Here is a 17,582-nt window from a genome sequence, read left to right on the forward strand (position 1 = left end):
GACGCCTGCCGGGAGTTGTAGTTCTCCCGGGCCGCGTCACTCCGGCGTCGCCCACCCCGCCTGCCCGGGGAAGGGGCAGGGCCGAACCTCGTGGGCCGCGCTTTCCTTTGTGGACGTGGCGAGGGGCGTCCGCGGCCGGCCCGGCGCTCTCTGGCCCCGCCCCGTGGGGGCCCTCCTGAGCGCTCATTGGTCGGAGGGCGGGGCCTCTGCGCTGCCGGGGGCGGGGCCTGGCTGGAGAGCCGCCAAGTTGGGCATCTTTTCGGAGAACGCAGAGGGAGCGTGGAGAGCCGCGTGAAGCCGGATAACGGGGTAAAAAGAGGCGGGGGCGGGTGTCCAGGGAGGGCTGTCCGGGTCCACGCGGGTCGAGGATTAGGGTCCAGGCTGGAAGCAACGCCCGGGAGCCTGCCTGGTTTCTCTCTAGCCGCGACCCCGCCCTGCACTTAGCGTGGGAAGTGCGCCACGTCTCCCGCTTGAATCCCCCGCTTGCGGCTCTGGGACCCCTCAGAAGAGTCAGTCCCCACAGCTGGTTTTACCTCTGAGAACCCCGCGCCCCTTTTCCCCCATCCCCGGCCCTTCTTGAGCCCCAAACTTTGCAGCCAGCTACCATCTCTCTGTCCTGTTCGGGGTCCCCCCCCTCCCCTGCTCCTCATCCTCCTGTCCCGTCCCTGTCCTTTTTCCTGTGACCCCTGACTCCTAGCCTCCGCCACTCCCCAGGGACTGATGATGTGGCGACCATCACTTCTGCTGCTGCTGTTGCTGCTCAGGCGCGGAGCCCAGGGGAAGCCGTCCCCTGACGCCGGACCTCACGGGCAGGGGAGGGTGCACCAGGCGGCCCCTCTGAGCGAGGCCCCTCATGATGACGCCCATGGGAACTTCCAGTACGACCATGAGGCTTTTCTGGGACGAGAAGTGGCCAAGGAATTTGACCAACTCAGCCCCGAGGAAAGCCGAACCCGTCTGGGGTAGGCGAGAGATGGGGGCCTGGGGGGGGGAATTCAGGGTTGTAATTTTAAACAAGGAGGTCACAGGAGGCCTCAGAGAGAAGGTAATATTTGAACCGTGTAGGTATATGGGGGAATAGCCTTCCAGGCAGAGGGAAATGTAAGTGCAAAGGCCCTGAGGCAGGAGTGGGCTGGATGTGTTTGAGGAACAGTGAGGCCCGTGTGGCTGGAACCCAGTGATGAAGGGAGCGGGTGGGAGGTGATGGCAGAGAAGGAACAAAGGTCGTGCAGGGCCATTGGGACCATAGTGAAGATTTAAGCTTTTCTCTGATGAGATGAGAGCCATGAGAGGGCTCTGAGCAGAGGGAGGACGTGAGCTGACTTAAGTTTTAACAGAATCCTTCTGGTTGCCAAGTGGGGAACAGACTATAGGGAGCAAGAAGCAGGGAGCCCAGTGAAGAAGCAACTTCAATTGTCCAGGTGGGACACAAGAGACGATGGCGGCGAGATCAGGGTGGAGACAGCGGTGGTCGACAGGTCAGCTGCTAGGAGATCGTGCGTGGATGGGGTTGGGTGAAGGAGGGGTGGGCGAGGGAGGGCAGTGACAGGCTAACACATTGGCATAGCGCTACAATGCCAGACACTGTTCTAAGTGCTTTCATTTAATCCCCACAACCACGCTGTGGGGTAGATCCTATCATTTGTCCCCATTTTACAGAGGGGGAAACTAAGGCACAGAGAGGTTGAGTGATTTGCCCATGGTCACACAGCCAGCAAGAGGAGGCTGCGGGACTTGAGCCTCGAATTCCTGGCTATGGAGCCCATACTCTTAACCACAGCTCGAACCGCAGGGTACAGTGTGAGTCCTGGGGACAGAGCCAGCCCCCGACCCATCAGAACAGAGACAGCCTGGCGCGGGAGGGGGCGGTGCCCTGGGCAGGGCCGTCTCGGATTCGATCCGGGGACCGGGTCTCGGGGGCTTAGGGACAGAGAGGAGGGCTCCATGTGGGCCCTGTTAGCGGTTGGGCGAGGACCCAGACCAGTGGCTGGGCGTGGCCAGGGGAGACGGGAGGGGCCTGGGAGCCGACAGGAGCGGCCCGAGGGAAGGGGCGTGAGGTGGGAGCTCGATTTGAGATGCGGAGGCGCCCAGGATTAGGCTGAAGCACGGGGAGTGGGGCGTGCAGGCCCAGCCCGCGGGGTTGCGCATGGTGGTCCTAGGGCAATGCCTGACGACGGCTGGGGGAAGGTGGGGAAAGGGGCGGGGCGCAGCATGGGGCGGGGCTGGAGGGAGAGGGGCCTGCAATTGACGCGCGCAGCCATGGAGGGGGCGGAGCAGGGGCCGGGGTTAGAGCGGAGGATCCGAAGACCAGCAGAAACAGGGGAGAGGGCCGGGCCTGAGACAGCGAGAGGTCGGGGGCGCCATGGCAGCCGGAGTTCAGAGGGAGTCTTGAGACAGGAGCCCTGAGGGCGAGGGGCGCAGTGTGGCGCCTAGCCCCCTGACCCCACTCCAACTCGGTCGAGCAAGAGGAGGAGCACGTGCAGGATCGAAGGGCGGGGCCAGAGTGGAGGGTGTGGCCCTGGATTGTCGTAGGTCCTTCCCCCAACCCGGGCGTGTCCTGGGCGGCAGCTACAGCCATAGGCCCCCTGTGTCTCGGAAAGGGCGGGAGCCTGGGTTGAGGGGGCGGAGCCTGGATTAGAGGGGCGGGGCCATGTGGTGGGCGTGGCCCCAGGATTGACAGGTGCCTCTCCCCGGTGTGCCGGCGGCCCGTGGACGGCATTTTCAGCCCTATATGGAGGTGTGTCTCGAGTGGGGGCGTGGCTCTGTGTGAGGGGCGGGGCCTCGGCGAAGGCGGGACTCCGGGTGGGCGGGGCCTGAGACTGACTGTGCCCCGCCCCGGCTCGCAGGCGCATCGTGGACCGCATGGACCGCGCGGGGGACGGGGACGGCTGGGTGTCGCTGGCCGAGCTCCGCGCGTGGATCGCGCACACGCAGCAGCGGCACATACGGGACTCGGTGAGCGCGGCCTGGGACACGTACGACACGGACCGCGACGGGCGTGTGGGTTGGGAGGAGCTGCGCAACGCCACCTATGGCCACTACGAGCCCGGTACGCGGCGAGGCCCCGACCCCTGCTCCCCACACACACCGTGACCTTGACCTTTTTGACACCCTCATCCTGAGAACGTTTAGCGCCATAACCAGAATCCCTGACCTTTGACCTCCGACCCTTGACCAAGGTCTGCCCACTTCTTGGACCCCATCACACTGAAACCCTCAATCCTTGATTTCTGGCTTCTCATTCTGGCGTCCACGACCTCTGTAACCCCATGACTGGGGTACTTCTGATCCTTGACCAGGATGCCCTGTCATCCTGACCCTTGACCTCTGACCTCTCATCCTGAGAACTCCAAAGCCATTTACCCTGCCCCCTGACTCTCTGTCCCCACACCCCAGCCCTGGGCCCTCCACAGCTCTTGTTCTCTCCCTCCTGACCCTCACTCCAGCCTCCCCCTCCAGCTTGTCCCCCATATATCCCCCGAGGGATCTTTCCACACCAGAGCTGACCCTGACCCTCCCCTGCTCACAGTCCTGCGTGGCTCCCCAGGGCCCCCGGAAGAGAGTCCCAGCTCCTCAGCCCAGCCTGGCCCACCCCTCCAGCTTCGTTTTTCTGCATTTTCTGCCCAGCCAAGTCAATCTTCTGCAGTGTCCCTGAACTCGCCACGCTCTTCAAACCTCCATATTCTGCAGACTGTTCCCTCTGTTGCCAACACCCTTCCCCTCCTCTCTGTCCAGCAACCTGAGTCACTATAACCTATTGTACCAGAGCATGACTTTGAGGCCCAGTGGGCCCGTGTCAACTCCAAGGCCCTCATTCCTGGCTGTGTGACCTCATGACCAGTTTTCTGCTTCACACAGTGAGAATAAATGCAAGAACTCACCGGACTTGCTTTCTGTGAGAATTAAATGCAATTTTGTAGGTAAAGAGCTTGGCATATAATAAGCTGTCACTACGAGGTAGCTAATAAATACAAATAATGAACATATACTAATTAGTATTAATTCGGTGGCGGTCTCCCTGCCCGACTCCCCTGAGGAACATCCCTTTGTCTCGTTCCTCAACCGGCCTGGTGAGCCCTCCATTAAAGCCCATCTCACCCAGACCCCTCCTTCCCCAGGGGAAGAATTTCACGACCTGGAGGACGCCGAGACCTACAAGAAGATGCTGGCGCGGGATGAGCGGCGGTTCCGGGTGGCCGACCAGGACGGGGACTCGATGGCCACCCGGGAGGAGCTGACGGCCTTCTTGCACCCCGAGGAGTTCCCTCACATGCGGGACATCGTGATTGCTGTGAGCGAGGGCCTGGGGACCCGCTCCCTGCTTCCCACCTCCCTCCTGGGACCCAGGCTTCCTGTGCCAGGGCCGGCCTCCCCACGCCTACCTTGGGAGATCCAGTCACCTGGTCGTCAGCACCTTCCCCAGGGAACCCAGCTCAGTGGAGGGTGACATCTCCCATGCCACCTCCAACTCCCCGTGTCTAATCTCTCCTGGTCCGACCTCTCCCTTCCTGGGCTCACATTTGGGGTCCAGACCCCCCAGCTTGCCATCAGAAAAACCACATCCCCCAGGAGCGCCTTGAGAAGCCCTAATCCTGGCCGAACCCCAGGAAAACCCCAACCCCACACATGGAGTGTCCATCTGAGGCCTCTCCTGCTGGGCCCCCATCTTATTCCTTTATAATTTTTTTTTTGCCAGTTCCTTCTGTATTCTATAGTGGAAGGATTTTTTTCTCTTCTTTTTTTCCCAATAGACTAATTTTTAGAGCAGTTTTAGATTCACAGCACAATTGAGCAGAAGGTCCAGAGGTTTCCCAAATGCTCCCTGCCCCCATGCATGCACAGCACCCCCCAAACCAACATCTCCCACAGAGTGGTACATGTGTTACAATCGATGGACCTATATTGACGCATCATTATCACCCAAAGTCCATAATTAACATTAGGGTTCACTCTTAGTGGAAGGATTTATACCCACTCCGACCATGCCTAGCTTTTCACCAATTAATTTAAACATGTAATTATATGTATTTCTCAAATAGGTAACATATTGATGTGGTTAAACGCCCAAAAAATGCAGAAAAGGTGAATGATCTTCTGCCCTCCCCTCTCCCCCCAACCCTGCTCCCCACTACCATCCCCACAGGTGACCCCTTTCTTGTGTCTCCATTTCCAGAGCTGCTTTGAGGGTCTGTGGCAAGGCTGTTAGGATCAAGGGGTCTGAGGCCGGAAGGCCTGGGTTCAAATCCCAGCCCTGCAGCTTCCTGGCTGTGTGGCCTCGGGCAAGTTATTTAACCTCTCTGGACCTGGATTTCCTCATCTGTAAGATGGTGGTACTGATAATGATCCTTACATCGAGGGTGGTTATAGGGACTGTAAAATTGGCTTATGGTAAATGCTTATTACGTGACTTTATGCACACATGTCAACAGAGCTGCAGGATAAAACTTCTAGCAGTGGAATCACTGGATCAACGGGCTGTGCATTTGCAGTTGTGTTGGATATTTCTGAGGTATTTTAACTACTTTATGTGTTCATCTTCAAAGTGGGGCTTCCCACTTTGAATTCCAGCCCATTCCAGAGATGACTGAGATCCAGAGAGGAGAGATGTCATTAACCCAGGCTTCTGGAGCCCCCTAGATTCCCCATCCTGCAAGGCCCACGTCCCTCTTTTGTGACAGATAATGTCATACCTCCCCTTTACGCTCCTGAGTTGAAATTATTTAACAAACCCAGACTGAACATGTCCCATGTGCTAGGCACCCATCTGACACCTTTACCTGCATCACCTCAATGTAATCGTCATGGCAACCCTATGGGGGGGGCTGTCATCTTCATTTTACAGATAAAGACGCCTGGGCACAGAGAGGTGAAGTGACTTGCCTGAGATCACCCAGACAGGAAGTGGCAGAGCCTGGATTCGAACCCAGGCAGCTGAATCCATGGTCTAAACCAGGGCTCAGCAAACTATAGCCTGCGGCCACATCCGGCCCACAGCTTGCTTTTGCAAATAAAGTTTTATTGTAACACGGCCACACCCATTTGCTTACATATGCTACAGCTGCAGAGTTGAGTCCATTTGACAGAGACTGTACAGCATGCAACGCCAGAAATATTTACTATCTGGCCCTTTATGGAAAAAGTTTGCCGAGCCCTGGTCTAAACTCTGCTGTCATCTCCCACATTTGTGGATAGCGAGCCTAAGCGCCTCACACGCTGGATTTCCAAACAGAAACATTAGCCCTAACTGTGCTATGAAGGAGAAACTAAAGGAAAGTCACTTATAATAATAAGAATTTGGGGGCCAGCCCTGTGGCGTAGTGGTTAAGTTCGTGCGCTCTGCTTCAGCGGCCTGGGTTCGTGGGTTCGGATCCCTGGCGTGGACCTACACCACTCGTCAGCCATGCTGTGGCAGAGACCCACCTACAAAATAGAGGAATTTCAATGTGGAAGTGTTGTAGAGTTACCAGATTTAGCAAATAACACAGGGCATTCAATTCTGCTTGAATTTATAACACCAAATAATATAAACAACAAATAATTCTTTAGTGTAAGTATGTTGCACACAATATTTGGGACACACTTATATTTAAACAATTATTTATCTGAAATTCAAATGTAACTCTGTGTCCTGTAGCATAAGTATCTCCCATACAATGTTTGGGAGATACTTACACTAAAGCATTATTCGTTGTTTGTCTGAAAGTCTAATGTAATTGAGCAGCCTGTGTTTTATCTGTCAACCCTAAAATATTGGAGCTCGGCCTTGCTAGAAGCCATAGCAGAGTGTCAGAGGCCTGCACCCTCTTACAGGGAGTGAGTTTGAATGTGAAAGTGGGGAGCAGAAGCCGTTTGCTCGAGAAGTGAAGAAAAAACAAAGAACGGAGGTGTCGAGTGTGTGTCAAAATAGTCCACAAAGTACGTGGCGCTCGTATGCAAGGCGGAGTTAGAGTCGAGGCTCTGCTAAGTGGAAGGAGGCTTCTGCCCTTGGAGGGTGTCTGCTGGAATGTGAGAAGGTTGTTAGGGATACAGGACAGCTTGTGTGGCGCCAACCTGTGCATCCGGGTCCCTGCCCGCATCCACTAAGTGCGAGTAGAGCTGGCATCCTTATGACACCCCAGAAAGCCCCCAGATTTCCCACACACCCCTGGGACAGTTACACCCTGTTGAGACGGCTCCAATGCCTGGCCCCACAGCCGCCCCAGAGCGAGATTCTCCAAGGGAACCTCACGTCCTGACCCCAGGGGTCCAGCCCCCCTCGGGAGCCAGCCCCAATGCCTCTCTCTCCCCAGGAAACCCTGGAGGACCTGGACAAGAACAGAGATGGCTACGTGCAGGTAGAGGAGTACATCGGTGAGTGGGACCTGATTCCCTCCCCCAGGACGCCTGTCCCCTCCCCAGCATGGGTGGCAAACTGATGTGTGTCACCCATAAGAGAGCAATGGCCCTCTGAAGTGGCAGCAGGGGCAAAGCATAAGTCCATGCATCCACCAAACATTTATTGAGCACTTACTGTGTACTACGCCCCAAAAGCACTTATTGATCACCTACTGTGTGCCAGGCCTGCCAAACATTTATTAAGCATGTGTATTTGCTGGGCCCAGCAAATCTTTATCAAGCACCTACTATGTGCCATGCCCAGGAAACATTTATTGAGTAGCTTCTGTGTGCCAGGCCAAAAAAGCATTTATTAAGCACCTACTGTATGCCAGGATCAGTAAACATTTATTAAGCACCTACTGCATGTTAGTGGTTGAGGATACAGCAGAGAATCTCACAGACCAGATCCCTTCCTGGGAGAGTTTGCAGTTTCTACAAAATCAGGGCTCAGGGGCTGCATTTTCTTGGGGTGGGGAGTCAGGGAGCTTGTCTTGAACCTACAAATGCTGTGTCTCCTGTTACTCAGGATGTGAGGGAGCCCTCATGACACCCCCAAATTTCCCCTTGGCCCTTCCTCTGTCCCTGCCGCGGGGGAAAAGAATTTAGTTGAAGGGAAAGCTATTAAGCATAATAGTTTTTAAAGTTTGAAAACATTTTTTCTATAGAAGGTTGTTATGGAACAAACCCGCAGGCAAGATATTTTTATTTAAGCATAATTTGTCTTTTTACATCTGCGAGGAAGATAGAAGTCTTTTTTTTTTTTTTTTTTTTTTGGTAAGAAAGAACTTGAGCATCACAGTTGAATAATAACAGTAGCTGACACAGTCACCACATGCTAGACTCTCTTCTAGGTGGTTGACATCTTATGAATTCATTTAACCCCCACATCAGCCCTGTGAGATGGGTATTATTACCCCACTTCACAGATGAGAAAGCTGAGGCCCAGAGGGAGGTACTTGACTGAGGTGGAGCAACACCACCTCAGGCCCAGGCAGGCCGACCCCAAGGCTCCTTCCCTTCCCTGTGGGGTTCTGGGGACACAGATGTGGGCAGGACCCCAGGATCTCCCAAAGAAATGTAATTTCTCAACTTTTGAGTGGTGCAGGGAAGGACATCAGGGAGGCCCTGACCCGGGCTGGGGGTGTCAGGGAAGATGGGAGAGTGGGGTTGCACTGTGCTGAAGGGCACAGGTTCCGGAGCCAGCCTGCCTGGTGCCTACCTGCCACCTTCCAGCCGTGTGACTTTAAATGAGTCCCTTGCCCTCTCTGAGCCTCAGTTTCCTCATCTGTAAATGAGGGGAGTAGAGCACCCACCACGCACGGCCACGTATGGTCAACCCAAATGCCCATCAATGGATGAATGGATGAACAAAATGTGGCATATGCATACAGTGGAATATTACTCAGCCATGAAAAGGAATAAAGCACTCATAGATGGTACAACATGGCAACCTTAAAAATGTCATGCTAAATGAAAGAAGCCAGACATAAAAGGCCACAATATTGTATGACTCCATTTCTATGAAATGTCCAGAATAGGAAATTCATAGACATAGAAATTAGATTACTGGTTTCCAGGGACTGGAGGGCGGGGCGGGGATTAGGGAGTAACTGCTTAATGGGCATGGGGTTTCCTTTTGGGGGGATGAAAATGTTCTGGAACTAGAGGGAGGTGGTTGTTGCACAACACTGTGAATCTACTGAATGTCACTAATGGTGAATTTTAGGTTATGTGCTTTTTACCACAATTTTTTAAAACCCACACAACTCCCATCTCCCATTGCCATCATTTCCTATAAGAAATGATGACTTAGGACCAGTTAAAAAAAAAAAAAAAAAAGAGGAAGAAGCTCTGCGCTCCCCGCATCTTTGGTGACATTTTTGTGACAGCTCCCTGGCCTGGTCCCTGAGGGGAGGAAGGCACTTCGTCCTGATTATCACAGCGTTGTATCTGGTGTAAAAAGACTTCCAGGTTGTAATGTCTTCCAAATCCATCTGTGGAGTAGATCTTTCTCCAAGCCAGCCCCTGGGGCGGAGAGTTTTTCAAATATTTGCAAATAATTGAAATAAATGAGAGGCTCCACGACAGTCTTGAGGGAGTTCAAAAATGAGATAAGCTGTTCTAAGTCTAGCTTTACAGTATCTCCCGTTATCTGGCCAGACAAGTCTTCACTCATTCATCCTTTGTATGGGGTGCCACTGGGTGCCAGGCACTGCGCGACACCATGCGCACAGTATCTCATGTGTGTGTCAATCAAATTGATTGATCGTTCAGTCGATCAATGAACTAATCCATCAATCAAATCAATTTCACATGCAGCGTAAGGATGACCTGTAAGGCGGGTTTTATTAGTCCCGTGTAAATAGAAGAGAGGTGGGTTGCCCGAGGTCCGCGGGGGCAGGAAGGGTCAGAGCGGGGACTGGAGCCCCCTCGGGGCGGGACCGCCCCTGACGGCGCCCCCTGTCGCCCGACCCCAGCGGACCTGTACTCCGCGGAGCCCGGGGAGGAGGAGCCCGCCTGGGTGCAGACGGAGCGGGAGCAGTTCCGGGACTTCCGGGACCTGAACAAGGACGGGCGGCTGGACGGGGGTGAGGTGGGCCACTGGGTGCTGCCCCCCTCCCAGGACCAGCCTCTGGTGGAGGCCAACCACTTGCTGCACGAGAGCGACACGGACAAGGTGCGCGGGGCGGGGCGGGGGGTGATGCTGGGCCAGGTGTGCGGGGCTGCGGGGTCCCCGTGTGGAGAAAGAGGGGCAGAGAGACTGAGAGGGGGCCAGAGACCCAGAGAGACGGGAGCGCCGTCCTTAGGTTCCGAGAGGGCTCACCGGCAGGGCCCCTTGTCCCCGCTGACCGCGGAGCCTCCCTCCAGGACGGGCGTCTGAGCAAAGCCGAGATCTTGAGCAACTGGAACATGTTCGTGGGCAGCCAGGCCACCAACTACGGCGAGGACCTGACGCGTCACCATGACGAGCTCTGAGCCCCTGCGCGCCCGCGACAGCCTTGTCGCCCCGTGGGATGACCCGAGGAGGGGCCCCCAACCGCGGCCCTGTCCGGCTCTGCAGGATGCTGACACAGCCCCCGTGTCCCCCTGCCCTTGGGCTCTCAGGGACCCACTGGGTCAACTTCTCTCCCTGAGACACCACAGTCCCTCCCAGCCCGCCCCAGGGGCTCTCACAGACCCCAAGGGTGAGAAACCACCCATTTCTCACTGGCAGAATCTTCCAGCCCAGGCCAGGGCCCCCTACCCCAAGCTCAGCCTCCAAGAGCCTCCACTAACCACCAGATCTGAGCTTCAAGTCGCACAGACGAGAAACATTCCCCTGGCCCCGGCCCTGGCCCCAGCCCCGCACTTGCCCAGGTGGGTGGGCCAGGCACTCGCCCACTGGCACTGCCCCCAGGACGCCTCCATTCTGCCAGGGAGGCAATAAAATCCAGTGCTGGGGCCTTGTCTGTGTGTCTCTCTGAGAGGGTGACGGGGGCCTTGGGGAGGAATTGGGGGCTGTGACTGGGAAAGGAACATGCTGGGAGTCAGGGGGACTGTGGGCTCAAGGAGGGGACAAGGCATTTGAGGAGGGGGCTCTGGGTATTGACAGAGTTTGAGGGCATTCCTAGAGACAAACTAAAACTAGCGGCTTGGACCCAGCAGTGAACTAGCCAGATAGAAAGCTCTGCCTTCTGGATAGGGAGTGATGGTAGTGCTCTGGCAATAGAGTGGCCAGGAAAGGCCTCACTGGTACATGGAGTGAGGGAGTGAGCCCTGGGGAGATCTGGAAGGTGAGTGGGCCAGGCATAGGAAATAGCAAGTGCAAAGGCCCTGAGGCAGGAGTGGGCCTGGTAGGAGGATCAGCAAGGAGGCCAGTATGGCTAGAACAGAGTGAGCGAGGGAGAGAGGGCGAGAGGTGAGGGCAGAGAGGCAGCTGGGTTCATGTCATACAGGCCTGTGGGCAGGTCATTGTGCTCCCTGTTTGCTGGGACAGAGAAAGGCAGAAACCCAGAGGAAGGCAGAGACCCAGAGAGACGGGGACAAAATGTCCTGAGCAGAGGATGGCTGTGAGCTGATGACTTGGGTTCTAACCCAGCTTCTCTGTGCTGAGTTGGGGCAGGGGCGGAAGGATAGGAGAAAGGTAACAGGCATTCCAGCGAGAGAATGGTCAATCGTTTATTCCCTCTGCAGCCCCATGACGCCCACTGGTTACATTCACCTTTAGAGTTGAACATGCCTTAGTTCTGGCCCAGCAATTCCACTCCTGGTAGCTCTTGAACGGAAATGTAAGAACAAGGTCACCAAAATAAGGTTTGTAGCAGCTTTATCTGTAATAGCCCCAAACTAGAGACAACCCCCGTGCCCATCCGCAGGAGAAGGGGTAAATGCTTCTCCGTGGAGCCTTCACCCAGGGGAAGCACAGGGCAAGCAGCAAGAATGATGACGGGGAGGAATCTCACAAACATTATGCTGAGCAAAAGAAGCCAGATGCAGAAGAGCACAGGCCATATGATTCCATTTATAGAAAGTTCAAGAACAGACAAAACGAACCTAGGGATTAGAAGTCAGGACGGTGCTCCTTCTCGGTGGGGAGCACTGGAATGGGCCCGAGGGGGGTTCTAGGGGGCTCAGCTTGATCTGAGTACTGCTTCCCGGGGAGTGTTCAGCCTGTAAAATTTCATCCAGCTCTCCATGCATGATGTGTGCACTTTTATGCACAATAGACTTCAAAGTTTGCTTTCAAAAAATCCCCCTGATTTTCAGGGTAGTGAAACTATTCTGTGTGATACTTTAATAGTGGATAGGTGTCATTATACATTTGTCAAAACCCATAGAATGTACCATGCAAAGAGCAAACCCTAATATATTTGTGCACTTTAGTTAATAATAATGTATCAATATTGGCTTACCAATTATATCAAAGTACCACACTAATGCAGGACGTTAATAATAGAGGAAACTAGGGGCAGGGGCAGGGGGTATATATGGGAACTTGCTGTACTTTTCACTCATTTTTCTATAAACCTAAAACTGCTCTTAAAAATAAAGCCCATTAATTGAAAAAGTCATAAGCAACTAAAATAGAAAAAAATCTCCTTATAGATGAAGTCATAGATCTCCCATATTTGATTATTTTTTTCCTTCTTGGGGAAAGAGATGGAAATAACCCAGGGTGAGACTGTAGGTCAGTGTAGGGAAAGCTGGCATCTTAGTAATATTAAGTCTTCTAATCCATGAACATAGTATGTCTTCCCATTGATTTAAGTGTTGAAATTCTCTCAGCAATGTTTTGTAGTTTTCAGAGTAAAGGTCTTATATCTTTTGTTGAATTTATCCCTAAGTATCTTACGATTTTTATGCTATTGTAAATGAAACGGTTTTTTAATTTCATGTTCCAGTTTCTTGCTTCTAGAATATAAAATACTATTATTTTTGTATATTACCCTTGTATCCTGTGAACTTGCTAAAGTGATTTATTAGTTCTAGAATTTCTATTCCATTCTTTTGTATTGTTTTGTTTCTCCACTAAGATTTCTTTTTATTTCTTTTTATTCTTTTTTTTTTTTCTGTGAGGAAGATCAGCCCTGAGCTAACATCCATGCCAATCCTCCTCTTTTTGCTGAGGAAGACTGGCTCTGAGCTAACATCTGTGCCCGTCTTCCTCCACTTTATGTGGGACGCCGCCACAGCATGGCCTGACAGGTGGTGCGTGGGTGCACGCCCGGGATCTGAACCCAGGCCGCCAGCATCGGAGTGTGCACACTTAACTGCTACACCATGGGGCCAGCCCCTCTTTTTATTCTTTGTATGCATATTTTCTTTTAGGTTCTTGACCACAGCTATAATAGCTATTTTTAAGACCTTTTCTTATTCCCACATATAGGTCATTTCAGGATTGGTCTCAGTTAACGGATTGCCTGTTCTCTTGAGAATGGGTCGTATTTCCCTATTTGTTTCTATTTTGAGTAATTGTAGATTGTAGCCTGGATACACTGTAGAAACTCTGGAGTCCGTTATGTTCCTCTGAAGAGTATTGATTATTTTTTCGCTAAGCAATCCATTAACTTGGTTGAACTCAAACTGTGGTCTCTGTAAACTCTGTCTCTTCTGAAAAATTTGTAGCTCAAATTTCAGTTCCATTGTTTTTCAGGTGTAGCTGGGCTTCTTGGAGTGTATGCCATGCACGTGTGGTTCAAAGTCAGCTAGATATTTGAGCAGAGTTTATATAAAATATTTGGAGTACTCTCTCTCTGGCTTTCTCTTTTCCAGGATTTATACCTCACTTTCCTGTTGCCGTGGCGCTTCAGGCTGGGAAGACTGTGCATTTCCCCCTGGTATTTTAGGTGCCCCTCGTGGCACCGACTAGAACCTGCCCCCAGGCTAAAAGCTGTTCAAATGAGAAACTCACCCACTGCCTTGCCTTTTTTCTGAGTATCAGTTCCCCTCCAATTTCTCTCTGCTTCTGTTCATTTTCCAGTGCCTTTAAATAATCGTTTTCTGTTTTATCTGGAGTTTATAAATTATCTGCGGCAGTGTTGGAATTTGAATCCAAGTATATCTGACTCCAAGGTTTTAATTATGATAACACACTGCCCCCTAGTGGCTGGAGGTGGTTTAGGAAGGAGTAGGACAAATTTGTAGATCTCTAGGGCTACATGTTTGAAAACATTTTTGTTTTGTTTTGTTTTGTTATCAAAATAATACACATAGCAACAGATGACTTGTACAGAAAAGCTTATGATGGAAAACCGCCCAGCACCTTGTCACCCTTAGTGCCTCTCCCCAGAAGTTTTTTTTTTTTTTTTAATCTTTTGCACATTTTGTTTATTTTTAAATTTTGGCAATATACTCAGAGGATACAAAAGTCTAAATATACAAGATGCTATATACTAAAAACGAAGTCTTCCTTCCACCAAGTTCGCCTCCTCACAGGCAGCCAGTGTTTCTTTCCAGGGAGAATTTACATAGATTTAAGCAAATATGTACAAATTGTTTTTCTTTTTAGTAGAAATGATAACAGATGACTAACAATGTTTTTATGTTTCTTGTTTCTCTTAACAATACTTTTTTTTTTTGAGTCAGAATCCTCCGATTTTAAATTTTTAAAATTTATTTATTTTTTCATTGAGGTAATTAAGAATACATTTTGAAGACTATTTCAATTCGGTCCTCACAAAGAATGCTCTCATTTCCTTTGTCTTTTTTTTTTTTTTTAACAGCTGAGTAATACTCCCCTGCATAGATTATTTAACCAGTTCTCTACTGACCAACATTTAGGTTGTTTCTCGTCTTTTCTTTTACAAACAATGCTGGACAGAAGGCACTAGCACGTCTGTAATTTTCCATGAGTTTAACTGCAGATAAATTCCTAGAAGTGAAATTTATGAATTTGGTAAACAATGCCAAATGGCCAAGGACATCTGTTATTGTGAATTTAAGTAAATTTTTATGGGAGTATAACATAAGTATAGAAAAGCACACAACTCAAGTGTTGGGTGAAATGAATTTTCACAAACTGCACACACACACTTGCAACTAGTACTCAGACCAAGAAATGGACATGAGCCAGCCCCGTGGCCTAGTGGTTAAGTTCAGCGCACTCTGCTTTGGCGGCCTGGGTTCGGTTCCTGGGTGCAGATCTACACAACTCATTGGTGGCCATGCTGTGGCAGTGACCCACATACAAAATAGAGGAAGACTGACACAGATGTTAGCTCAGGGTGAATCTTCTTCAAGCAAAAAGAGGAAGATTGGCAACAGATGTTAGCTGAAGGCAAATCTTCCTCAGAAAAAAAAAAAAAGAAAGAAATGGAACATTATCAGGTCCTAGGAGGACCCAGACATCACCTCCCCAAGGGTAACCACTTTCCTGATTTCAAACATCGTAATTTTTCCTGTTTATTTACTTTTGAGAAATGGAACCATGCTGCATGCACTCGTATGTGTTGGGCAGATTGGTCCTTTTTCATTGCTGTATAGTACTCCACCATGAATGGCCCACAATTCATCCATTCTACTGTTGATGAACTTTGGGGTCATTCCCAGCTAGGGGCTATTACATCCTAGGTTGTGTTTTGTTGAGCCTGTTTGTGCGTCTTTTGGGTATGTACATCAGAGTGAGATCGCTGGGTCATGGGGTTAACATATCTTGAGCTTTATTAGATATTGCCAAATCATTTCCCCAGTTTCCATGCCTACCAGTGTGGTAAAAAAGTTCCAGTTTCTCCCCATCCTCACCAACACTTCTCAGAAGGAAATTCTAAACTGTTTCTTGCTTTAGTTCTTCCATTGGTGACCCCCCCCTCCCCACCCACCCAGATCAGCAGATTAAATCCACATGCATTGAGAGCCAGCCTGGGAGAAGCAGGTGGGGGCTCTGATGGTGTCAGATCTTCCGATTAAAAAAAAAATTGAGGGGGCCGGCCCTATGGCTTAGCGGTTAAGTGCCCATGCTCTGCTCCTGGCGGCCCGGGTTTGGATCCCGGGTGCGCGCTGACGCACCACTTGTCAGGCCATGCTGTGGTGTCGTCCCACATAAAGTAGAGGAAGATGGGCACGGATGTTAGCTCAGGGCCAGTCTTCCTCAGCAAAAAGAGAAGGATTGGCATGGATGTTAGCTCAGGGCTGATCTTCCTCACATACACACACACACACACACAATAATAATAATAATAATAATAATAATAATAATAATAATAATAATAATAATAATAATAAAAAAAAAATTGAGGGGTCAGCCCGGTGACATAGTGGTTAAGTTCGTGTGCTCCGCTGCGGCGGCCCGGGGTTTGCACGTTCAGATCCTGGGCACAGACCCATGCACCACTTATCAAGCCATGCTATGGTAGGGATCCCATATAAAATAGAGGAAGATTGGCAACAGATGTTAGCTCAGAGCCAGTCTTCCTCAGCCAAAAAAATAAATAAATAAAATAAAAAGAGAAATGGAAATCTACTCACGTGAAAGCCTCTCCTTTGTTTTTTGCATTTTTCAATTTTTGTGTGTGTGTGAGGAAGATCAGCCCTGAGCTAACATCCAATGCCGATCCTCCTCTTTTTGCTGAGGAAGACTGGCCCTGGGCTAACATCCGTGCCCATATTCCTCTACTCTATATGAGATGCCGCCACGGCATGGCTTGACAAGTGGTGCATTGGTGCGCGCCTGGGATCCGAACCTGCGAACCTCGGGCTGGCAAAGCAGAGCTCGCGCACTTAACCGCTGAGCCACCAGGGTGGCCCCTCAATTTTATTTTTTAATTCACATAAAGTCCACTCTTTTTGGTATACAGTTCTATGAATTTTGACAAACCACACAAATCATGGAACCACCCCAATCAAGGTACAGAACAGTTCCATCACCCTGCCCCAAATTCTCTTGCTAATCCCCTCCTTTGTAGTCAATCTGTCTTCCTCCCCGGGCAACCAAATGCTCCTTGTCTATATAGTTTTCGCTTTCCAGAATAAATCTCCCCATTTAAAAATCTTAACAAGGGGGCCAGCCCCGTGGCTTAGTGGTTAAGTGTGCGTGCTCCACTGCTGGCGGCCAGGGTTCGGACCCCGGGCGCGCACTGACGCACCGCTTCTCTGGCCATGCTGAGGCGGCGTCCCACCCACAGCAACTAGAAGGATGTGCAGCTATGACATACAACTATCTACTGGGGCTTTGGGGAAAAAAAATAAATAAATAAAATTTAAAATCTTAGCAAGTAATTGCAATCGTCTTAAAGTGCCATCTGTGGGTCTGTTGAGGCTGGAGCCGCCAGCAGGCACACCCCGCCCGAGATCAGCCCCACCTCGCCCATTTCTTGCTCTAAACTTTAGACCGCGGTCTGGGGAACTTCTGCTGAGAAAAGGCAAGATTTGTCTCCACTTCCTGTCTCTCCCTTCTCCTGCGGTGTGACTTTGGCTTCCTCTGTTACCTTTGAGACCTTAAACAAACCCTATTTCTTGGAGAGAGGACCTTGTCACACACCCCGGCCCATTCCCACAAAGGGTGGCCCAAAGGGCCTCAGAATAAGAGTGGAGATTTAGGTTCCTTGTGGAAATAAAGGTGCAAGATTGAAAATCCTTGAAGTTTTTATTTGGGGTGGGGGGTGGTCTGTACCACCCATGAACAAGACTGCAGTCCTTGAGGGGGCTGAGAGAAAACTGGAAGGACTGAGGGGCGGTTGAGGGCTTTTGGGAAAGAAGGCAAGGACTGGGGGTGTTTAGGGGAGGGGTGA

The 17,582-nt window shown here is 51.2% G+C and overlaps 1 protein-coding gene across 1 annotated transcript; it reads left to right on the forward strand.

The window, feature by feature from the left end:
* The first annotated feature begins 227 nt into the window (after positions 1-227).
* On the forward strand, positions 228-10,651 carry RCN3 (reticulocalbin 3). Its single transcript, XM_058529868.1, has 7 exons — positions 228-309; positions 715-962; positions 2,847-3,049; positions 4,119-4,291; positions 7,290-7,350; positions 9,855-10,054; positions 10,246-10,651. Exons 2-7 carry the CDS (start codon positions 721-723, stop codon positions 10,351-10,353), a joined length of 987 nt encoding a protein of 328 aa, XP_058385851.1. The 5' UTR covers positions 228-309; positions 715-720; the 3' UTR covers positions 10,354-10,651.
* The last annotated feature ends 6,931 nt before the right edge of the window (positions 10,652-17,582 follow it).

The sequence above is a fragment of the Diceros bicornis genome, chromosome 34, assembly GCF_020826845.1.
Source record: "Diceros bicornis minor isolate mBicDic1 chromosome 34, mDicBic1.mat.cur, whole genome shotgun sequence".
Taxonomy (NCBI): domain Eukaryota; kingdom Metazoa; phylum Chordata; class Mammalia; order Perissodactyla; family Rhinocerotidae; genus Diceros; species Diceros bicornis.

Coding starts and splice junctions, on each gene's coding strand:
- RCN3 (XM_058529868.1), top strand. CDS start 721: ATGATGTGGCGACCATCACTTCTGCTGCTGCTGTTGCTGCTCAGGCGC. Junction 7,351..9,854: donor GCAGGTAGAGGAGTACATCG/GTGAGTGGGACC, acceptor GCCCGACCCCAG/CGGACCTGTACTCCGCGGAG. Junction 10,055..10,245: donor ACGAGAGCGACACGGACAAG/GTGCGCGGGGCG, acceptor GCCTCCCTCCAG/GACGGGCGTCTGAGCAAAGC.